The sequence below is a fragment of the Xenopus laevis genome, chromosome 9_10L (assembly GCF_017654675.1).
Source record: "Xenopus laevis strain J_2021 chromosome 9_10L, Xenopus_laevis_v10.1, whole genome shotgun sequence".
NCBI classification, from domain to species: Eukaryota; Metazoa; Chordata; class Amphibia; order Anura; family Pipidae; genus Xenopus; species Xenopus laevis.
In genome coordinates, this window is record NC_054387.1 from 28387976 (window position 1) to 28412903 (window position 24928).

General features: G+C 39.1%; 1 protein-coding gene and 1 long non-coding RNA gene across 9 annotated transcripts in view; one reads left to right on the plus strand and one right to left on the minus strand.

Moving 5' to 3' along the window:
* Positions 1-5671: 5671 nt before the first annotated feature.
* The window catches only part of slc26a11.L (solute carrier family 26 (anion exchanger), member 11 L homeolog), a 31424-nt gene continuing 12167 nt past the window's right edge, over positions 5672-24928 (minus strand). For 2 of the 8 annotated variants that reach the window (XM_018235091.2, XM_018235092.2), the window contains exons 8-19: positions 22678-22853; positions 21163-21235; positions 20883-20933; positions 17543-17603; positions 17407-17462; positions 15804-15944; positions 15025-15152; positions 14824-14923; positions 13520-13653; positions 12095-12167; positions 10857-10967; positions 5672-6581 (exon numbers count right to left, since the gene is read on the minus strand). In XM_018235091.2, the coding sequence (XP_018090580.1) occupies positions 10891-10967; positions 12095-12167; positions 13520-13653; positions 14824-14923; positions 15025-15152; positions 15804-15944; positions 17407-17462; positions 17543-17603; positions 20883-20933; positions 21163-21235; positions 22678-22853 (1070 nt within the window). In that variant the 3' untranslated portion in view covers positions 5672-6581; positions 10857-10890. Of the gene's footprint in view, positions 6582-9252; positions 10585-10856; positions 10968-12094; positions 12168-13519; positions 13654-14823; positions 14938-15024; positions 15153-15803; positions 15945-17406; positions 17463-17542; positions 17604-20882; positions 20934-21162; positions 21236-22677; positions 22854-24928 lie in introns of those variants that run through there. The other 6 variants (XM_018235093.2, XM_041577032.1, XM_018235095.2 and 3 more) reach the window with 6 other exon arrangements.
* LOC121398195 lies at positions 6471-9120 on the plus strand. Its single transcript, XR_005964173.1, has 2 exons — positions 6471-6607; positions 8874-9120. It is a non-coding gene; the product is annotated as an uncharacterized LOC121398195 (long non-coding RNA).

Consider the following 24928-nt stretch of genomic DNA (forward strand, 5'->3'; position numbering starts at 1 on the left):
CTTCACCAATTGTAATGAGTCCAGCAAATAAATTGTAGGGGTATGCTATAGACCCCCTAATGTAAGTGAGGAGAAGGAGGCTAAGCTCTGATGCAAATAGAAAAGGCTGCTAATTTGGGTAAAGTAATAATAATGGAGGGTTTTAAAGGACAAGGAAAAGCAAAAAAATAAAATCCCATTTTTACTTTCTTTAATGAAAAAGAAACCTATCTCCAATATACTTTAATTAAAAAATGTGTACCTGACTGTATGCAGTGAAATTCTCCCTTCATTTACTGCTGTGGATAGGAATTGTCAGATGGTCCCTAACTGCTCAGCAGGGAAACAATAATACTTATGAACAGCAGGGGGAGCCCCCGCCACACTTACCAGCCCTGCAGAAGTCAAGCAGCTTTGTTTATGACGTTCCCTAAGTAGCTCACACCACACTGAGCATGTGCAGGGTCAGGGTCAGGCAAAGATGTTTAACAAAGTTACAAGATGACAGCCCCCTGTGGCTGAAAGCATAAATCATTTGTTTGATTAGGTTTTGTGGTGCAGTAAGTTCATGCTTATGTTTAGTATACAAAATACAGCATGTATAGCCTTATTCTATTTTAGACTTTCCTTGTCCTTTAATTGCACAGATATTGACTTGAGCAGTACAGCCAGATCAGTTAATGGGAAACTTGTTATAAACTTGTTGCATGACAATTTTATGGCACAGGTTGTTGAGGAGCCAACCAGAAAACAATGCTATTCTGGATCTAGTGATCTCAAATGACTCAGAACTTATATCAAATGTACAAGTCATTGAACCCCTGGGTAATAGTGACCATAATGTTATATTATTTTATGTCTGGTGCAAAAAACAAATATAAACTGGGGCAACAAAAACCATGAATTTCAGAAAAGCTCATTTAGTGCCTTGAGGTCTGCCCTTCAGAACATTGATTGGGGCATTATGGTTTCAACTTAAAACAGAGAACAAAATTGTTGTCATTTGAAATGATATGAAATAATTATTGTTCTCAATCTCAACCTTAAGGAGTAAATGTAGAAGCACTAAGAATCAAGAATGTGTCTTAATATAGAAGTAAAGAAGTTAATAGGAGGGGGTGTGGCTAACAGCCGATGTGAGCTGTCGCACTTTTAGATCGCTCCGTTATCCAGACTCAGAATCCTGTCTTAATCTCTGAAATACAGACTCAATCACGGAACCACAGTGCCGTAAGTGTGACCCCCTGCCAAAGAGAACAATTATGGGACAGAACAGAGAGCCTCAGAAGAAAATTTTGAAAAATATGTGAGGGAGTGCAGGGAGCAACAAAATGGCGGAGAATCCTCATCGCATACTCCACTTGAGACTCCTTCCTCACCTGCCTCCCCAACTCCACCGGAGCTGACCCTACAAAATATTCTGCAAGAAATACGGGACTCTAAGGAAGCATGTACTAATATTATAAACGCCAGAACAGAAGAAATAAAAGTGGATATGTCAATCATCAGACAGGACATGCAGAACCTTCGAGAATGCACTGGGGAATTGGAACACAGTGTGAGTACAATGGAAGACACACTAAGACTGGTCGCTGGCTCAGTACAAGATGTACAAAAAGTCTTAGCTGAGTGCCAGCACAAGGTTATTGACTTGGAGAACCAGTTGAGAAGGAACAACCTCAGATTTGTGGGATTCCCTGAACGTGTGGAAGGAAACTCACCTGAGCAGTTCCTGGAGCTCTGGTTAAAGACGGCACTGGGTGAGTCCAAGTCCTTTCTTCCACCTTTTTTATAGAAAGGGCTCATAGGATCCCCTCTCGTCCTGTGCCTCCCGGGGGCCCTACCAGACCCCTAATTGCCAAACTTCTGAATGCACGAGATAGAGACAGCATTCTGCGAATAGCTCGCATTAAAGGCCAGCTACAATTTCAAGAGCACAACATACAGTATCTATATATGCTGATTTTTCGACTGAGGTGCAGAAACAGCGAGCTAAGTTCTATGAGGCCAAACGGCGGCTCAGGGAAGCTAAATTGGAATATGCCATGCTGTATCCTGCCAGATTGAGAGTCATTGTGGATGGCAAAACACCTTTTTTCACCTCTCCGTTGGAGTTAAATAATTGGCTGGACTCTAGACACTAGAGTACTTTAATGTCGCATCGCGGCAAACAGGCACTTCGCACTTCCATTTCTATTGCCTTTGGGATCACTGTTAAGGACATTCACCCTCTTTAAGTTTCGGAGGGCGTTTTCTGGACTGTCTAAGGACTTTTTTTTTTCTTCTTCACATTGTTTTTCACATATGGGCGGCTGCTGAGAGTGCTAAAGGACTCGGTTCCTCAAAGTCTTTGATGGTATATGTAATACTGTTTGCCTGAAATTCGTTACACGGGCCCTCTCTATGATGCTCTCTGATCCAAAGTTCACATGGACTCTAATTTCACAGGAAATTTAATCCTAATGGGTGCCAATATGTGGTAAGGGACAAAGAATTGTGTGTAGGTAATTGCAAAATGTCTGGAGATAGGGGTAAGGAGTAAGTGTTGTTAGTTAACTCACAAGCCCTGGCTTAAGGGCCTAGCAGGCAAGCCATCCCTGCTTATACTAATGTTATATTATTTCTTAAGGGAAAAAGTTCTACCCAAAGTTGGGAGTGGTTGGAAGGGGTGGGGGATGTTAAATGGGGAAGTTCTAAGCTGTTATGGTTAAATCTGGCAATACAAATCTATATGATTATCACATTTGTTATAGTAGAAACTGATGGTTTTGATCCTAAATACCTACTTTATGGGGCTCTTAAATATCTTATGCTACAAGCTCATGGTTCTTACTCTGTTCAATGCTTTCACAAGGGTATACAATGAGTCTCTCATTATTAAGCTGGAATGTGAGGGGGCTCAATGACCCAGTAAAACGCAGGCTGACTATGGATTTTATTAAAAAGCGTAACTCAGATTTGGTATTCCTACAAGAGACTCATCTTACAGGCAACAAGGTAAAATCCATTAAGAAACCTTGGTTAGGGTGGTGTTACCATTCTGCGTATTCCTCCTATACAGCAGGTACGTCTATATTAGTAAAAAAGTCGGTATGCTTTAGACCCCTTACCATTAAAATAGACCCCCGCCTATAATTACTTTACCCGAATTCGCAGCCTTTTCTGTTTACATCAGGAGCTTAGCCTGTAATGGTACATTCTCTGATTGGAGTAAGGTTCTTAGTGTGGTCCCTCAGGGCTCGTTATTGGGTCCACTTTTATTTAACTTGTTCATTAATGACTTAGGAGAGTGTATTGCAAGTAATGTATCAGTGTTTGCAGATGACACAAAACTATCCAGCCCAATTTATTCCATCAAGGATGTGGCATCTTTGCAACAGGATCTTGACAAACTGGCAGTCTGGGCAGCTAAGTGGCAAATGAGATTCAATGTTGATAAATGTAAAGTCATGTACCCAAGCCACTTCATGGGACTGCACTAGGCAAATCCATTATGGAAAAGGACCCTGGAGTCACTGTAGAGCATAAACTTAGCTGTAGCAAGCCATGCCAGTCAGCAGCATCAAGGGCAAATAAGGTATTGAGCTGTATTAAAAGGGGCATCAATTCACGAGAGGAGGGGATCATTATTCTACTGTACAGAGCACCGGTAAGGCCCCATTTAGAATATGCCATACCGTTTTGGACTCTAGTGCTCAAACAGGACATTATTGTATTAGAGAGGGTACAGAGAAGGGCAACTAAGCTGGTAAAAGGTATGGAAAATCTTAACTATGAGGAAAGACTGGGCAAATTGGGGATGTTCAAGCTGTAGAAGTGGCACTTAAGGGTGAAATAATTATGTTTAAATATGTAAGGGGGTCATATATTAATCTCTCTAATGCTTTACTTACCAGTAGGTATTTCCAGCTGACACAAGGTAACCCATTAGAAGAAAAGAGGTTCCGCTGTGATGAAGATGTGGAATTCTCTCCCTGAATCAGTCATACAGGCTGATACATTAGTTAGCTTTAAAAAAGGGTTGGATGGCTTTTTAGTAAGTGAGGGAATTCAGGGTTATGGAAGATCGCTCATAGCACAAGTTGATCCAGGGACTAATACGATTGCCATTTTGGAGTCGGGAAGGAATTTTTCCCCCTCTGAGGAAAACTGGAGAGGCTTCATATGGGGTTTTTTTGCCTTCCTCTGGATCAACTAGCAGTTAGCCAGGTTAAAAAAAGTTAAAAAATTTAACTTGATGGACATGTCTTTTTTCAACCTAACGTACTATGTATGTATGTATGTATGTATGTATGTATGCACAAACTGATAGCAAAAAAATTTGATTTACCTCCTATACTAACATAAGAATAAGAAACATCACATTATGGATCAGGGTGGTCAGGCAGAACCCAAATGGTGTGGGGGGAAAATTAAAGTTAGGAAACAAAGGACTGGGCTTGTCCAATGTATTAAACATACATATAATAAACACACAGAGATAAATGGAGAACTTACTTTTTATTAAAATAAAATGTAATTACTGTAGATACAAACACTGATGTAGTAAAAATAGTTACATCCAATAATAAAATCCATATACCATAAGCCCTTTAACTTGTGTTTAATACATATGTTTTCTCACTCATTATTGCACAGAATAAGCACACTGGACAAGGAAGAATAGGTTTATCACTGTGATAAAAGCAGAAAATGCTCATATTACGCATGGAAGTGTTATTAAAATAAATCTCTACATGGAGAACAACACCCGGCAGTATTGGGCTTAGTCTCTTTTAATGTAATACATTGTAGAAATACTCATTATCATTTGATGACAAACTATACAAAATATTGAATTAAAAATGGACCATGGGTCAGATGTATCAGTGTGAAATTGTTCAGGGTAAAAATAAAAGCTGGGTAAATAGATTGTATGTGCAAAATAAAAAATGTTTCTAATATAGTGAGTTAGCCAAAAATGTAATGTATAAAGGCTGGAGTGATTGGATGTCTAACAGAACACTTCCTGCTTTGCAGCTCACTTGCTTTCAAGTGATTGGGTCATGGGTCATAATTGTTGCTTTTGAATCTGAGCTGTATGCTAAGGATCAATTGCAAACTCACTGAACAGTTATGTTCCATGTGGCCCCCCTTCAAGTCGCTGACTGACTGACTGAGTTAGAGAGCTGAAAAGCAGGAAGTTGGGTTTTGGCTATTATATTAGACATTAAGGGGCAGATTTACTAAGGGTCGAATATCGAGGGTTAATTAACCCTCGATATTCGACCAGGAACTAAAATCGTTCGACTTCGAATTTTTTTTGCGCAAATCCTGCGATCGAACGATCGAATGATTAACGATTAAATCCTTCGAATCGAACGATTCGAAGGATTTTAATACATCGATCGAAGGAATATCCTCCTATATATCTTGCCTATCAAAAAATCACAGGCAAGCCTATGGGGACCTTCCCCATAGGCTAACATTGACTTCGGTAGCTTTAAGCTGCCGAAGTAGGGGGTCGAAGTTTTTCTTAAAGAGACAGTACTTCGACTATCGAATGGTCGAATAGACGAACGATTTTTAGTTCGAATCGTTCGATTCGAAGGTCGAAGTAGCCCATTCGATGGTCGAAGTAGCCCAAAAAACACTTCGAAATTCGAAGTTTTTTTAATTCGAATCCTTCACTCGAGCTTTGTAAATCTGCCCCTAAGTCACTCCAGCCTTTATAGATTACATTTTTGGCTAACTAACTATATTATAAGCATTTTTTTTATTTTGCACATACAATGTATTTACCCAGTTTTTATTTGTACATTGAACTGTCCCTTTAAAGTGATGCTAAGAATGGGTAACTAATTCATGTTTCTCTACAAGCCTATACAAAGAAATATATTCTTATGTAAACCTGGGCCTGTTGATGCTGTCAATAAAATATTCATGTGCTGGACAGACATTAGCTGGAACTGATACTAGCCATTTATTTGCTCAAGTGGAGCTGGAAATATAACTGCAGGGAAATGGTTTGGTTACCCAAAGCAGCACAGGACTGACCTAACAGTTTCACTGATTTTCCATGTCAAGGTGACTTTTCTTGTGGTCTACATTTCGTTTGTGCATCCAGAATTACAGTCATACTGTCCATACAGAAATTTCTTACATACGATATTATCGCTGCATCTAGGGAGTATTGAGCTAAAAATGTCTGCAACTTTGCTGTCACATGGCTCTTTACCTTGTAAGTACAGGATATTACTTCTAGGCCTGACACTGGCATTAAGGGGCTGTGAGAGACGTTTCTCTTCACTCTCATAAATACTGTACTATGGGCTCTGGAATAAGGCAATTTGTCTTTTTCTCATCCACTGGGACTCAATAGTAACAGGTAGATCTGTACATGACCCACTTCATAATTCTACAGAAGCATATTGCTGTATATTATGTGTGCAATGTAGCTGTGTTCTCTGTAAAGAAAACATGTCTTCATTCTGGGCACAGGAGAACGCCCTCTTGGTTTTATCTTCTGGCTTGTTCCCTAGACCTGTCCACTCCCAGCAAATGTGAAATGTATCCCGACACCAAGAGAGTCTGAGATCCCTCCAGAGGAATCCAGAGATCTGCTTTTGGAGATAGTAAGAGAACAGAGGTGGTTGTGTTAATCATTTGTTGTAGGTGTGACATCAGTGTAATTATTTCTTTATAGTGGTGCTGTTTCAAGCTCCTTTGGCACAGATACTTGCTACTGACCTCTAATTTATTCATATTTTGTTTTTCTCAGTTGAATGTTTATTGAGTTTTCAAAAAAGAAAAATCAGGGGTACAGAAAACAAAGAAGGGTGGGGGGGGGAAAAGATAGTACAAATAATCAAGGTTGTAATCTAAGATACAATCGAAAAAAAAAACATAAGCTCCAACATAACAGGAAAGTGGAGGGTGTCAAAACAATAGGGTCCCATACAACCAACATGTTATCAGGAGGTTTGCTTATAATAAGCAGACTCTTTAAATCAGGGATCCCCAACCTTTACAACCCGTGAGCAACATTCATAAGTAAAAGGGGTTGGGGAGCAACACTAGCATGAACACTAGCTGGAGTGCCAAATAAGTGCTGTGATTGGCCATTTAGTAGCCCCTATGTGGATTATCAACCTACATTGAGACTCTGTTTGGCAGTACACCTGGTTTTAATGCAATAAAACTTGCCTCCAAGCCTGGAATTCAAAAATAAGCACCTGCTTTGAGGCCACTGGGAGCAACATCCAAGAGGTTGGAGAGCAACATGTTGCTCGCGAGCTACTGGTTGGGGATCACTGCTTTAAATGAAAGCCAGTTAAGCCATTTCACGCTATAAGTATCATATGAGTCAGACATGAAAAGGGAGAGTTCTTCGAATTTGTGGAGTTTGTCAACTTTTGAGTACCAATCCTGTACCGTCGGGGCTAAGGTTTGTTTCCATCTTAATGGAATGAGCATTTTAGCCGCATTTAATAAATGATGTATATTTTGTTTTTGAGTCACTAAAGGTATTTCTAATACCCTACTAGATGCATTTCCAATGCTCCCTGCTGAACTTTTATGATATATCTCACAAACTTTATTATATGCACACACAGAATTAAGTTATTACGTTCTTATTGGCTTGTTGTATCACACCAGTGCTTGAAAAGCTTTTTGCTAGCTGGAGGGCCTGGCTCAATACACTCTGGCGCAGCAACCAAAGAGAACTGAGTAGGCATATCTGTAGAATACAGTTTCTATTACATGTCTGTTGTAAGCAAACACTGTACAATCTAAGGTCCCTACCATATTCACACACTAGGGTCAATTTTACTAGAAGCCAGTTAGCCTGCCTGTTTTTGAGTGTGGGGGGAAACCACAATACCCAGAAGAACCCCCTAAAAGCATGGATGCAAAGTAAGGATTTTAGAAGCCAATGCCAAGTTTGGAATTACGTAAAACTTATAAAGCCACGGGCTAAATGCTTATATAGTAGTCACAGGAGTGTTAGGGGGATATAATGGGCTCATTTATAAACTCAAACAATATATTTCAACTTTTTGTGCTAAACCTGTATAAAAGCATTTAGCTGTTCTTGTTGCCTTTATGTGTGTACAGAACTCAACAGTGACTTCTAACTGACTTTCACCCAGCTGCAGCTAGGATAATGAAAGCAAGATTTGATTGTTTGCCATGGGTTACTGCCCAGGTGCAAGCAAATTAGCTGTCTGGTGTAGGGATGTGTAGGGTGATGGTGCACAAAGACTAGAAGTGCAGGGAGCCATATTACTAGATGTATACATATAAACAAATTGTTACAAATTACATAGTTGCATTGTTACATATTACTACAAAGATCACACAAGAGTGAAATATAACCTTATATTTCACATTCTCTGAAGCCAATGAGTAATATCATATTTCTATTTGCCCCTTTTAACCACTAAAATTTGGATTTTCTCGCCTCCTGCCAGATTTCACTCCCCTTGCACTGTTTTACAGTAATTGACATTTTTCTCCTTTTGACAGCTCTATCTAACCTAATTATCTACCTTGCTTGGCGCAACTTAATTTTCCTTGTTTGCCTTGTTTAGGTAAAGATAACCAAAAAGCATAGATTATTAATAAATTCATAGGAAAAAATATGTTCGGCACAAGCACTTTCAATGAACACAGGGGTATACTGCCCATTGAGGGGGAAGCTGTTTAAGAACAAGGAAAGTTGATTTCAATCACAGCCTGGCCTGGTGCACCTTCTAGGAGAAAATGGACTGGCTTTTACATGACATTATATCTCTAGCTCTTGGTATGATCTTTGTAGGGTGACCACTCCTAGGAAGTTGTTGAACTGCCTTCATTTGTACATGATTTGCCTCACTGGTGGAGTTTAGAAATAGTTTTGTAACCTTTTTCAGCCTGGTGATCATCTATGGTCCATGGAAGTCTCCTTTGTTGTTAAGAAGTTGACTGCATAATGAAGACTCAGATTTCTGTCCTTTAAATAAGGCAGGGCCTCCCACATCTCATTGGCATCCTTTTGAATGAAATGCCTGACTCTGATTTCTGCTTCAAATGAACTGAGAATCCTAAAGATTCACATGCCACATACAAATATGTAAATTTGGATGTTTTTTCCCCCAATAAAGAAATTGACACATATAATATTTTTAACCCTTTATCTAGTATTAGGACTTGAAAAGCATATCAAGTTTTATGTCACATTTATAGTATGCAGAAAATTAGAATCTTATTCTCACCATTAAATCCCTTTTTGTTCAATCAGCTGTGGGACGGGACATAATGTGGGTCGAGGGGAATATAATTTACCACTAGGTGGCAGGACAATAGAAATAGAAAGAAGACTCCTTCCTCTCTGCTATACCCTTCACCACCCACTGCAGACTTTCAGTTTTGTCTAACCAAGATGTAAGTGAACTCTAATCTGAACTGCAATTAAACTATATGCAGTCAATGGCGTGAGGCCAGTCTGAAAATATGCAAAGACCAGTCATTTAGTGGAGTACCGATTTCCCAATTTGAATGAGCCCTGAGACACAGTGGTACAATAGGGGAACCTTCCATTTGGCAATACACGCCCTGCAAATAGCCTCCTTGAACCCCATGGAGATAGTAGACTTGGGTGCAAATTTGCCCCTATTGCTCCCTGGTGGAATATGAACAGGGACGGTAAAGCTTGAAACACCACTTGGCACAGTCCAGGTAAAACAATAACTGGGGCCATAATCGGGTCAAGTGAGTGCAAGGCAATCTCCTTGGACATGCTAGGGCATGGGCAAAATTACAGAATTGTGATTTCCTGCATGATGTGGAAGTCAAAAATCACCTTTGGTACAAAAGAGTGGACTGTATGGAGGACCGCTCTGTCTGGGAAGAATAGTAGAAAGAAGTGTCTACTAATTTTTGACACCCTGCAGGCAGATGAAATAGCGATGAGAAAAATGGTCTTTCAGGTGGGCCACTGTAATGTTATAGTGGTAAAAAATTTGAATGGTGGAGGGAAATGAACCTGGTACTTGAATTTGTGAAAGTGTTTGAGAGAGGCAAAATGGAAATGTGCAATAGATGTCTTTGATGTCTAGCACTGCTAGGAATTCATTGGGGTTCATGGCTGCAATAACAGACAGCAGGGTTACTAAAGGTAACTCTGACCATAAGGATAACTTTATGGTCAAGTCATTCTCTGAAGGGTTTAGTTGGTAGAGATGTAGGTAGTTTCTGAATGGGGGAGGGAGCTTTAGGTCAGTGGATGAGGCAAGCAGAACACCGTGCTTCGGGCCGGTGGGGGGCATTTGCAGGATCTGGCGCAAACCAAATATTCAATCTTAGATTGTGCTTTGCCCTGACTTGAGAAGGGCCCCTCCTGGTTGCCCTCAGTCATAAAACAGACTATAGGAACTTCACCTAGATTACTGAGGTGCTAGACTGAATACTCAAGAAACTAAACATCAATTTTAGAAAAACAGTCAAGATAAAAAGCAACTGAAAAAAGTATTACTGGTGCATAATCTAAAACAGCTGAACTGAAAAAGTGTTTCAATGGTGAACTATCCCTTTAAACTTCTTGCAGAAGGATCCAGTTCCTGTGTTCTTGTCATTCATAACTAACTATTGAGGGAAATTTTATAAATTAATCTTTATAAAATAGCAGCCTCCTTTTAAGTTTATATGGACACACATAGTCACTCCAATACTTTAATACTGTATATAGAAATATACTGATATTAATAGCAGTATTTTCATGTGCGCCATTTATTTATTGTTGTAGAATGAATTCATGTTTTCCCAATTATTGCAGTAATTATTGGGCCCAGTGTGCCTGGGAACCAATAAGTAATACTCTGTTACTACTATTACTTGGGAACTGTAGTGGTACTTACCCAAGGATGTTCTGTCTTCAGGAACTGTACAACCCTAAGGTAAGGACACAATACCATTGTGGAGTAATGGTTGTGTGCTTTCATCCTCTGAGTCTTGGGCAAACACAGGATCTAATAATGATGAGACAATGAAAGCTAAGCAAGTAGGGTCCACTTGACCATTTGCATCAGAATTTACTTGATTTTATTATACACATACAACCTATATTTATATAGGGTTGTATAATTAACTGCAATGTTCTTGTTCATTACTTAGTAAGTGGCAAATACAAAGGATACTTTTCATACATACTGTATACTGTTTTAGAAACTAATTATTCCTAGGAAAATTAAATGTTTTTTGACTTTATTAAAGATACAGCCTGTCTCCATCTTTTGGATATTGCTTTCTCATTTTCTTCTTTGCAAGCTAGCCACACAAAATACGGTTGCATGGATCCTTCTTTAAGTCTAGTCAGCAGGAAAATTAATTTGTGTTACCTGCAAGCTACTGCCTCCATACAAGGACTGGCACAATGTGATCTACTCCAGATCATTACATACTGTACATACAAGCATATATTTGACATCCATCACTGAAGGGAAAATATACTATGGAAGACTATTAAAGATTAACATATACTATAATGCCTAACTGTTACAATCAGGGCCTGCCTCCATAAAGTAATAGAGAGCCATGACATGACATTCAGTACTTGAAGACACCTCTATGCCTTAGGCATAGATGGGGGTTGCTTCAGTTTAATTGACATTGGTATAGGGAGCTATATATTTGGAAATACTACCACTAAAAATACTAACATGTAATCTATAGTGTACAGGACCTGTAAGTGCAGGTATTATCCAGTAACTCTGATTACCATTTTCCATAGAATGCCATTTATACAAATACTACTTCTTTTTTTAATTATTCCCTTTTTTGTCTGTAACTATAAAACACCACCTGGTGTTTGATGGTAACTAAGCTGCATACATTCAGTGCAATCCTATTGGGATTTTAGTAGTCCCAAGGAATATTTATCAAACCTATGGAAACCGAAGTCCCAGGCATTTCAGAAAAAAGATCCAATGCCTTCCTCCTCTATATAAATGCATTAATACAGTTAAAAAATCTGTTTCTGTGCACAATATTCTTTGTCATTACTTCTATATAAGGCAAAAATCAATTATCATATCCCTATGAGGAAACAGGAAATATTTCTAGTTTATCCCATGATAAAATAAAAACAAAATGTTACCTGCTGTTTTAAGACTGTGCAAGTTCTGTAACCCCAGCAAATCAGATGAACTTAACATCCGAAGTAGATGAGGCTAAAAAGAAGACAATACAGAATGTAGTAATTATAAGGTAGTAATTATATAAGATCTGATAACTGCAAAGACACAGTCCTTTTTAGTGATGTGCTGGTCAGGAAAAACTCAACTCGCAGCCGACCCTGATCTGCAAAATGTTGCCATGTAAGACTAGTGGCGTAACTACTATGTTAGCAGCAGGGTGCACCCCCCCCCAGTAGGGAGGGGCTGCGACTAATCTCCCCTATCTGCCTTCTCCTGCCTTCCGCCGGCTAAAATGTAAATCCTCTGGGGGCGGGCACACGGAGCGCTTCCTTTTCTTTGAAGTCGCCTGAAGTTTCCTCGTGAGGCAATTACGAGCGACTTCGAAAAACTAAGAGCTCCCTGTGCCTGCCCCCAGGCGATTTTTATTTTAGCCAGCGGAAGGCAGGGGAAGGCAGATCAAGATTAATTTGCCGCGAAGAAGAGGAGATTTGTCACCTGGCGACTAGTCTACCCGAATCTGCACGTGTGGTCAGACCCTTAGAGATGCAAATGTGCATGTAACTTAAAGCAATAATGCACAGAATACAACTAGAAGTTACTAAAGCACATACATGCACTGATAGGGCTAGGTAGTTTGGCCATTTGGGACCTTAATTGCTGACTACTGGTAAATGTAAAGGCTTCTCTTAAGCAGCTGGTACAGCTAAACTGCACCAGAGCAGTTATTCATAGCAACCCATCGAATCTTGGCTTTACCTTTATAGGATAAGTAAACCTTTAAAATAAGCGAATGAGTGCTATTCTAAGCACTTTTGTAATGTACATTCATTATTTATTTTATCTTTATTCCAAGATATTAAGGGATACATGTACTGTTAATATGAATGAATTTTGTTACTACAGCACCACCTGCTAGTCAGTTTCTTACCAGTCTGACCACCAAGTTGTCAGGAGAAAGAAAGAGGCTGCTCTGATGTTCTTCTGCTTAGGAAAAAAAAGAAACCTCTCTCAAATCTTTCCTAAGCAGAAGAACATTAGAGCAGCCTCTTTCTTTCTCCTGACAACTTCCTTGGGGGTCAGACTGGTCAGAAACTGACCAGCAGGTGGCGCTGTTGTAACAAAATGCATTCATATTAACAGTACAGGTTTCCCTTAATATCTTGAAATGAAAAAAGAATAAATAATGAATGTGAGATATAAGCAATGCATTCCCAAACGCCATGTCACAGCAACCTAAAAGTCCAGGTGACTACCACTGTAATTAAAATAGTGATCAATTCAAGACATAAGGTTGCCAACCTGTGGAGTTACTAAATGCTTGAGTGACAAAACTGTCTTAGAATACTACTGTCTATACCAAGAACTATTCCTTTATCAAGATATACCTGTAAAGCTGAAAAAGATAGGCACACCCCCTGTGCCTTAAACTCGGAAAGGAGATCAGCCATTCCTACAGCAACTGTGTAATCTATCACATTCACATGGGTAAAATCCAACGTCACTGACCGGGGAGGAGAGACTGCAAAGAAAAGTACACATATTTCACCAGCATCACACTAACTGGGTAGATCGTCTTTAAATTAACATTAAGTATGTTATAGCATGGCCTATTCTTAATGAATTTTCAATTGGTCTTTATTTTTAATTGTATTCCTATTTGCCTGTTTCCAGAAAGGGGTTGATGCCAAAAAGGCATTGCTCTGTGAGGGTACAGTTTTATTTTTATTGTTACTATTTATTACTTTTGTTTCTATTCAGGCCCTTGCCTGAAGGCCTTATTTAGTAAAACATATTTTATTATGGGAGTCTTTGACTATGTTTGCTTCTGCACTAGTAGTGCAGAAGCAAACATTTTACAACCCGTCTACTATCTTTAACAGCAATGGCTCACCAGTATTTGTATCCCATGTGCTCACACATGCCATTAGCCATTGGCAAATGTTTAATAAACAGAGACAGTCTTGGTCCCTTTAGGTGAATTGATATTGGCTAAGCACAAAAAGCAAGAAAGAGAACAGATAATTTAACCCATAAGGTTAAAGGAGCACATACTGGGCTTTTGATCATTGCTATAAGTAGAGCTTCTCAAAAGGACTTTAAAAGCAAGCAAGGATCCTTACAAACATAAAACTTTTCATTTCATATAAAGTTTTTACAAGTTGCATAAGTTATTAAAGGTGTTTTTTGTTTTCATACATATATTGCCTATTTATCTTTGATAGCTGCCATAGCTTTCCTAGTCAGAGTCATCACTCCCCTTACTGATACCCTTTCAGACAAGGCCAGGCTGAAGAAGGATTATACTTATCAATCAGATCAGTAACCCATACCTCCCAACTGTCCTGTTTTGAGCGGGACAGTCCCGATTTTGACAGCTCAACCCGCAGTCCCGGGTTTGTTACTGAAATGTCCCAACTCTCTCTTTGATCTCCTGCACTGAACAGCCAGAAAAAGATACCAAGTTTCTAAAACTTAATTGGCTTTTGACAGAGAGCCCCGAATAGATACTTAGATACATTTGTAACAATATAAGATAAGAAGGTTTCTAGGGGAAACTGATTTGTAGCTTAAAGGGCAATTTACCTTCATTAGCAAAACTGTAATAACACATGAAAACCACAGAAATGTGTTCAAACTTTCACAACCTGCCTAATTGTGTAAAATGGATGTGGTCAAAAAATGTACCTACCTGTAAGTGTCTTCTCATAAATTTTGTCTTTGAGGAATTCCATGACTGGAAAACTTAGGCCACTCATTGGCGTCAGAACTAAGCCATCCATATCAGAAACCTGGAAAAACAAAACTATTTAGAGTATATTAAGTAGTATACATTATGGCCAACAGGACTGGTAAAATAACTTTACCTCCTTGTATTCATATGCAGACTAACCTTAATCTCTGGTCGTGCAATGGGATAACACAAAATAATAATTGAAACAAACGCTCCAGCAAGGATTCCATACTGGATCTCCCAGAAAGACAGCAAAAAGGTGACAAAGAATGGTATCAGGTCAAGTTCTGCAGAAGAAAACAATTTAATAGGCTGGAATGGAATCCCATTAATAAGCAAAGGAGAAACTTTTAGTATGTTTCAGATACAACTCTAGAAGTGGGTTTCCTCCAACACTCTAAAAACAAACAAGCACACCAACTGGCATCTAATGTACCTTAGATTGCAAGCTCCACTGGGGCAGGGACTGATGTAAATGATAAACGTTACCTCTAAAGTGGGGCATAAATATGTTGGCTCTATATAAAGGTGCAGAGAGCAGCCCCGTCCTTACCTCCTGCCATCGGGGGCTTTTTAACTTGTGTGTCTGGATTAATGAAGGGCAGGGAGCAAAGAGCAAAAAATGGTTGTTAGTGCTAATTCTTTGCACCCTGTCCTGTAGGTCGTAAATCCTAATGTATTTAGATGTGTGCACCCACCGCTTAGGTTAATTGCACACTCAGCATTTGTCCTGCTGCTGCCATCCTGCATAAAATAGCATTAGAGACTTTTTGAGCGCTTCTCTTATAACAATGATGATACACTGATTCAATGAAATCAGGAGTTGCCTTGGGATTGGGCAAAATTCCAATGCTTTGTGCTAAAGTAAGATTTGAAAATTTGATACATTGAAAACATAATTATACAAAGCAATACTTTTCTCATCTACATAATCTTACTTTTTACTTTCCACATGGTTTTGCATATTGTCAGATCAAACATGGGTGCCACGGCACAGATAATGACAGCGGCAAGAGCAGCCTTAGGTAGGAAGTAGAAGGCAGGGGTGAGGTATCCAAGGGAGAGCAAGACCAGAAGCCCTGGGAGAGCAAGAGATCCAATTTAAAACAAGAATTTTTCAATCACAGGAATATCCTGAAATATTAACTGAAATCTCAAAGTGTATAACAGCATCCATTCTGGTTATAATTTATATTTTAAGAAATGATAATGAATTATGAGAATCTTGCAGGGCACAGCAAATGTTGCTCAATGATGTAATATTTTATGCACAATAGTCATCTCCTGCAGCTTATATATATGGTATATACCTACAATTATAATATTTTTTATTCATAAGCTCCCTAGTTTGCAATTTAAGCAATCTGGTTGCTAGGGTCCAAATTACCCTAGTAACCATATATTGATATGAATAAGAGACTGGAATATGAATAGGAGAGGGCCTGGATAGAAAAAGGAGTACACTGTACTAAAAAGTAGCAATAGCAATACATTAGTGGCCCTACAGAGAATATGTTTTTAGATGGGGTCAGTGACCCTAATTTGAAAGCTGGAAACGGTCTGAAGAATAAGGCAAATAATTCAAGACTATAAAAAAGGAAATGAATGCCAAAAGTTGCTTAGAATTAGCCAACCTATAACATACTCAAAGTTAATTTAAAGGTGAACCAACCCTTTAACCAACATTTAATCAAATGCCAAGTTTGGCTAAACCAATCCATCTGTTTAGCAGATGGCATAAAAGGTAGATGCAGGCAGCTTGCAGATCTGCCAATGGCTCATCTTGGTACATGGCTGAGACACTGGTAAATACAGAAATTAGCAGATTGTGTATCCACGAAACTTCTGTTCACATCCAGTTGTTCAGGCTACCTGCCAAGCAAACAGATCAGCACTATACACAGTTAATTACCTCTATATCATAACAGTGGCATGTATAAAGGGTGATATAAGAATAAAAATATGGATTATTTTACATTAAAAGAATAGACAAAACATTTAGAACACATGCCCTATTAATTTGATTATGTTCAACATGGGAATATATTATCCCTTTAACCCTATCAAAACATCTTGAAACAGCTATAAGTAGGGGAACCTAGGGAATAAACAAGTTATAACAATGAGTTAATGGCAGAGCTCACCCCGTGTATTCCACCTCCTGCTGGACCGCAGCTCTTGCGATACGCCGGTCACCTCTTGCCGGCTACAACATCAATCCACTGAAAAGTACCGGACTCCTGAATGTATCTTGATCAACGCTCCGTAGCGATTCAGTGGATTGATGTTGGAACCTAGGGAACAGCCTGTATTTTATAATTATAATCTATATATATACTGTCAAGTAGTCAGTGACATTTCAATTCAGAACACTTGTTTGTCTCTACTGTATAGTTTTCTATATGCATTTATATGTAATTGCAGATTACTATCGGTCCAACTCAGTGGTTCTCAAACTGTGGGGATGAAACCATATTAAGCTAAATTCTTTTTGGAAGCCATTTTGAATTAACAAAGATTACGCAAAAAGAATTAACTCACCTGTGATCACTCCGCCTGCAGGCGTACACACTCCTGTCTGGGAGTTAAGAGCCGTTCTAAAAGACAAAGTCCATTAACAGTCAGAAATGTTAATGCCTGCACTGGAAAATTTATATTAAGCAAAAAATTAACTCACCTCCCAAAACTTCCGGTCACTGGATATGAAGAGAGAAAAGAGCCAAGGATGTTGGTAAAGCCTAAAGGAAAGATTAATTGCCGAAATGTCATGTCTATCTTCACATCTGTTCCGTGTTCTCATGCAAGCATGTCTGTAACTGACAACGCTATGAACTACATTACATCAGAAAAGGTCTAGCTACAAAACCAAAAGATGTTGCAAAACAAGGGCAAATGCATACAGCCATTCAAGTGATAACATATAAATATATATACATATACAGATATGGGACCTGTTATCCAGAATGCTTGGGACCTGAAGTTTTCTGGATAATGAATCTTTCTGTAATTTGGATCTTAAATCTACTAGAAAATCCGGTAAACATTATATAAACCCAATAGGCTGGTTTTGTTTGCAATAAGGATTTATTATTTCTGGATTAAGTACAGTGTACTGTTTTATTCAGGCCCTGATTTGTGGAAAGGCCACAAGGCCCAGGCCTAGGGCTGCAGAATTTTAGGGGACGGCATGAAGCCCAACAACACCCACATTGGTTCAGAAACACTGGGGATGCATAGGAGATACAATAGTTTATTTAATTTCCCGTGTGCAAAATCCCCATTGCACAGGTCCCGATGATGAAAATTTGTCCGAATAAAGGGGAGGCACAGGGTCGATGAGTCCTGGTTTTATTATTACAGTAAAAAAGGAAATCATTTATAAAAATTTGGATAAAATTTGGTCTATTGGAGACAGCCTTTCCCCTCTCTCTCTCTCTCTCTGAGCAGAGGTTAATGCAGAAGCGGCAATACTGTGAGGGAAATTGAATGGGTCTTTAATTTGACACAGTCTCCTTCACCGCAGGATCCTTAAATTATAAAAATAATGAGGCCTTTAAGTACTCATTTGTTTAACACCAGTGCTCTTAAATTTCTGTCCTGCATCATTAGAAGTACTTATTTAGAAGATACCAGTGCTCTTACATTTTTTGTCCTAAATTACAACAAATGCTTGCATACTTTTTTGTGGGCATGCCCTACTTTTACATTTTTACATTTGTCATAATCTACTTAAAGGGGTTGTTCACCTTTAAATTAACTATTAGTATGATGTAGAGAATAATATTCTAAGACAATATGAAATTGGTTTTCATTTTTTATTTGCGGTTTTTGAGATTTTTAGCTTTTTATTCAGCAGTTCACCAGTTTGCAATTTCGTCAATTTGGTTACTAGGGTCCAAATTACCTTAGTAACCATGCATTGATTTGAATAAGAAACTGGAATATGAATAGGAGAGGCCTGACTATAAAGATGAGTAATAAAAAGTAGCAATAACAATACATGGGGGATCGGGTACAGAGGGTGGTTGTTAATGGAACATTCTCTGCTTGGAGTAAGGTTCTTAGTGGGGTCCCTCAGGGCTCGGTATATCCACTTTTGTTTAACATGTTTATTTATGACTTAGGAGAGGGTATTGTAAGTAATGAATCAGTCTTTGCAGATGACACAAAACTATCCAGCCAAATAAATTCCATCCAGGATGCGGCATCCTTGAAGTCATGAACCTGAGATGTAAAAATATCCAAACCACTTATATCTTTAATGGGACTGCACTAGGCAAATCCATTATGGTAAAGGACCTTGAAGTCCTTGTAGATGATTAACTTGGCTGTAGCAAGCACTGCCAGCCAGCATTAAGGGCAAATAAGGTCTTGAGCTGTATTAATAGGGGCATAGATTCACGGGAGGAGGGGGTCATTTTTCCACTGTATTGAGCACTGGTAAGGGCCCATCTAGAATATGGCGTACAGTTTTGGTCTCCATCACTCAAACAGGAAATTATTGTATTAGAGAGGGTACAGAGAAGGGCAACTAAGCTGTTAAAAGGTATGGGAAATCTTAGCTATGGGGAAAGACTGACCAAATTGGGGATGTTCACGCTGGAGAAGAGGCACTTAAGGGGTGATATGATAACTATGTATAAATATATAAGGGGATCATATAATAATCTCTCTAACACTTTATTTACCAGTAGGTCTTTCCAGCTGACACATTGTCAACCATTCCAATTAAAAGAAAAGAGGTTCTGTCTAAATATTCGGAAGGGTTTTTTTACAGTGACAGCTGTGAAGATGTGGAATTATCTCCCTGAATCAGTTGTACTGGCTAATACATTAGATAGCTTTAAGAAGGGGTTGGATGGCTTTTTAGCAAGTGAGTGAATATAGGGTTATGGAAAATAGATTATAGCACAAGTTGATCTAGGGACTAGTCCGATTGCCATTTTAGAGTCAGGAAGGAATTTTTTCCCCTTCTGAGGCAAATTGGAGAGGCATCAGATGGGGGTTTTTGCCTTCCTCTGGATCAACTGGCAGATTAAAAAAGTTAAAAGGTTGATGGACGTGTGTCTTTTTTCAACCTAACTTACTATGTTACTATGGTACATTTGTAGTCTTACAGAGAATTTGTATTTTAGATGAGGTCAGCGACCCCCATTTGAAAGCTGGAAAGAGTCAGAAGAAGAAGGCAGATCATTCAAAAACTTTAAAAAAAAGACATAATGAAGACCAATTATAAAGTTTCCACTTCCTATAATATGAGCAAATAAGATTCCCTTCACTGATCTGGACTTCCTAGACAGATGTCACATTCAACCTATAAACTATATAATTAGCTGCATTAACATGTAAGACAGCAACATAAGATTCTACATTGCTGGCAGTTACAAATGTTGAAGCAGGGCTACATTATTTAGAAATTAAATTAGTCAGGACCTATTTTTCTGTTTTACATCAGCTGACATTTTGGGCTATACTACCAAGCCCCCTTTGCTCTTCTTTAAGGCAAGGGCCAGATGGGGTAAAAATTAGCCTGCTGGTGTCTGGAAGCCTTGTGTCGGCTCCGATGCAAACAGACTCATTGGATTTAGGCTCAAAATGCAAAGTCTCGCACATCTTCACAAAAATCCGCTGTGTGTGTTCGCTCCGGAGACAACAAAAGGCTTCCTGACCCGAGCAGACAAGAAGTTGGGGGCTGAAATCAGCCTGCAGTTTTCGGCAGGCTGATTTCTGCCTGTATGGCCCTAGCCGTAAGAGTAAAAGCCTTCACAATATTGGTTATAGCTGTAGGTGAGTTTCTAGCAAAGGGAAGTGCTGGGAATAGCCCAAAGCCAACAACTGTCCCAAGATAAAAGTTACAATATTGCCTCAAGATCCACTCACATGATGTCGGAAGGGTCTGATCTGTGATTATCCTCTGTATTTGTATTGCTACTTCTAATTAGTGTGCTACAGCCATAAGGAGATGTAAGCAGCTCTCCTCAAAAAGCACAGAAATCAAAAGTAATAATGGTAGTTACCTATAGCCAGCAGCTCCTGGTTGGTGTTGATGCGATATTTATTCTGAGATGCTACACAATAAAACCAAAAATACAAAATAAATATTCTCAGTATTATACAGGCAGAATTGTTACCCCATAGACAATTATGTGAAGGATACAAAAGGCATATGGCACATGGCGTTTTGATTGACCCGGTTTTCCTCCTTATTATAGGGGTAATTAAAATGTCCTGTGTGCTATCAGCCTAAGGTACTTACAACCTACAACTATACTAAGTACAATTCTCTCTAGTCCTTACCAAAAGCTCGAGCAATGGCCACACTCTCCAGCAGTCCCATAAGAGGAATGATCAAAAGCCCAGATCCAATCACCTGTTCAAGAATCATCAAATTAGTGCTTTAATTGCTAAATACATTAATGTAAACCTCACATGTATGTATATGTTTTGAACCATTATATTATTATATCATTCTTCCCAGGGTGCACTATTACCTGCATATTTTACTTTTGCATGAATATGGGTAGAGGCTACCAGACTGTTTCCATGTCCAAGCAACTTGCTAAACCTCCCTAAAAGATGTGTGTGGAAAACCAAAGCAGATCATGTTTATTTGGTAGGTGGGGGGGGGGGAGATAAAATGAATAGAGTAGATGTGTGTCTGGGGGCCAGAAGAGTACAGTGGTAACTAGTCTCTCAAAAGAGACTGCTGTCTAGCTTTGTGTGAGTTATGGGTGGCTTGAACAAATGGTCACCTTGGGCCCCCTCAACTTATAGCTATCCTCCTACAGTTGCAGTGATATCTAGGAAAGCAAATAAGCATTCAATACATCATCTCTTTAACCATTCCTGCTTATGAGGTGCTGTCAGCAAGTTAATCCTAAACTTGTCACTGCGGAAAAAAACAGAAATACAAACTCTGAAGAGCTCTTTGTCTCAAAAAATGCATGTGAAGTCATTAAACTTTAATTGCCTTAAATACTATCATCTGTAAATGTGTCTTTTTATACATTTCTATTTAATTAAATGCTCTGATTCCCTTGATAAGTTAACATATAATAACTATGACACATTGCACCAAAGCAGTTAGCTAGGTTAAAATAGAGTTAAAAGGTTGAACTTGATGGACGTGTCGTTTTTTCAACCTAACTTACTATGTATGTACTTGTCCTGTAGAGACAGATGATACATATGGTCAGCCTCCTTTTAAAAATGTTATGTAACAGCCACAACACAGAGCTACTAAAAAGCCATTACAGGATGCCCACAAATGACATTATTCTACCAGTAGTTACTTTCAGTACTTTTATTAAACAATCCTTGGGATTAAAAAGAGCAGTATTGCACTGGCAGTAATAGCGTTAACACTACCAATGTTTGGTCTCAGACCTTAAACAGACACTCCTTAATTATCCATCTAGATATTTTTAAGGATAGATGGTAGAATTTTCTTAGTGTTGGTTTGTTTTAAAGTATCTTCTGCTAGTCTAACCTGTGTGTAAAGTGGGTGGCTGAGCATATAACCCAGTGTTCCCCAACCAGTTGATCTCCAACCACATGGATGTTGCTCTCTGTGGCCTCAAAACCACTCGTTTTTGAATTCCAGACATTGAGGCTATTTTTGGTTGCATAAAAACCAGATTTACTGCCACATAGAGCCTCTTGTAGGCTGCCAGACCATATAAGGTGTACCAAATAGCCAATCTCAGCCATTATTTGGCATCCCCAGGAACTTTTTTCATGCTTGTGTTGCTTCCCAACACTTTTTACATTTGAATGTGGCTCACGGTTTGGGGTCCATTGTGCTTTACCTACCTGAACCATCTCACTGAAAGTTCTTGTACCATTGGGAGTGATCTCAGAAAAGGGTGGCAGTTGGAACTGGGGGAGTCCTTTTGCTGTCTTTCCAGTAAGTATAAAGGGTTGAGATCCCATAACATGGAAGGAATAAGCCACCAGTCCTGCACCAACAACTACAAGTGCATTGCGAGCTGCAAGGAGACAGATATACTGATCAGATGTGAATAACTCCTTTTCACAAAGTGCCAGGAACTATGAGAAATAGAATACTAAACTGTATGAATTACCGATCCTGCATGAATCTGGGGAGCCACTGGGGGGGGAGGGGGTTAGTGCTTGTGCTGCCCAGTCTCCTGAAAAGGCGCCCAGTAACTCTCCCTTACACACAGTCACTTCTGCCTACCTCATTAACCTTGTGTGGCTTCAATCTGACAATTTGGAAGTTGTGCATCGTTCCTGTACCCTTATCCCAGTTCCTTGCCTGAAACTTGTATGATCTCTTGGTATTGATATTGGCCTATTTACTGTACTTTGCCTCCATCTGCAGCTTGCCCTGGACCTCGGCCTGTTTCCTTGTTTGCTGCCCATCCAGACCCCTGCTGTGTATAATGGAACCATTATTGTTAGCTTTCTGCCTCCAACCACTGGCCTGTTATAAGGATTTGTGTATTTCTTATGCTTTGCTCATATTCTGCTGTGTTCTCGTTTCTTAATTAAATCGTCTTTCTTTATACAACATGACTTAAGCTTATCATCAAGCCACATTTGTGTATTACCCAGGTTATACAGCACATATGAGGTTAAGTAAGAAAATGCACTAAGTTTGCCCAGGCACAGTAACCAATAGCAACCAATCAACAGGTAGCATTTACTGGTCATCGGTTTATAAGCAAATGTATTGTTTGCTATAGGTTACTGCTCCTGGGCAAACTTAGTGCCTTTTATTACTTTTGGGGGAAAGGCTCCTACCTGTCAGCCACTTGCCTGTGGCCAGCCCTTACACAAAGTATGAAACTGGAAAAGAAGCATATGTTTTTCACTGTGAGGCCAGTGAGGTTGTGGAATGCCCTGCAGGGTGATGTAGTGGTAGCTGATTCTATCAACACCTTTAGCTTAAGTTCCATAGATCCAGTAGAATCTATGATCTGTGGCACTTCAGTACTTTTAGACATAGACCAGTAGATTCTAGGTTCTGCAGAACTTCAGGCAAGGGGGTGGGGGAAATAGGCTTTTATAAACTCTCTTTGTTCCCCTTACCCTAGGGAACAAGCAAAAACGGGAAATGAACGTGATCACCCATGGCAGCAGAAGACGTGTAAACTACTTGTCTGCTTCTGCCTGTAATTCCCAACCCCAAAGGATTCCTTACATAGATGACAAACTTTCATCTGCCTTTCACAACACACACACATACATTTTAGGGGGATCAAGAATTTTCACACATTTACAGGGCTCACACATACTCGTACACACATACATGCACACAAAGCGCACTTTGCCAAGAGTACAAAAAAAACAAACCTACATGCACAATTTGTCGTTGAGTGTTTTTTGGCATTGTGAGTAGCATATTTGCTAAACGCACGGTGCAGTATCTTTAATATTTTGGTGATTATGTTCTGTTTTTGGTGATTTGTTGCATTTTTAGCCATTTTATTGCATATTTAGTTCTGCTTAGTTATTGTTTGCTTGTTTGTGTCCAAAATACTTATTTGGGCAATTAAAACTAGGATTCTGACAAGCTCACCACACTAGGTAATACATTTTTTTGATTTGAGTGGTTTTATTGGATGTTTGAGATTTTATTTTGCATGGTTCTTGATTATTTTTACATTTTTGGCTGTGTAAATTTTGTAGTAGCTATATTTTCAGTTGAATGCCTCTACACGCCACATAGTTAGGTAAATCTATGGATATTGGGCTGTAATTTTTTGGATACTTCGACCATCGAATAGGATACTACGACTTCGAATTTACTTCGAATTCGATTCGAAGTAAAAATAGTTTGAATATTCGAATAATCGATAATCAAAGTACCGCCTCTTTAAAAAAACTTCAACAAATTAAACCTGCCGAAGTGCTATGTTAGCCTATGGGGACCTTCTACCGCATTTTTCTACGTTTTTGAAGTCAAAGTAAAAATCGTTCGAACGTACGATACAATCGTTCGAATCGTTCGATTCAAAGGATTTAATAGTTCGATTTTACTTCAATCGTTCCATGGCCAAATTCAGTGAAAAATCCTTCGACTTCGATATTCAAAAGT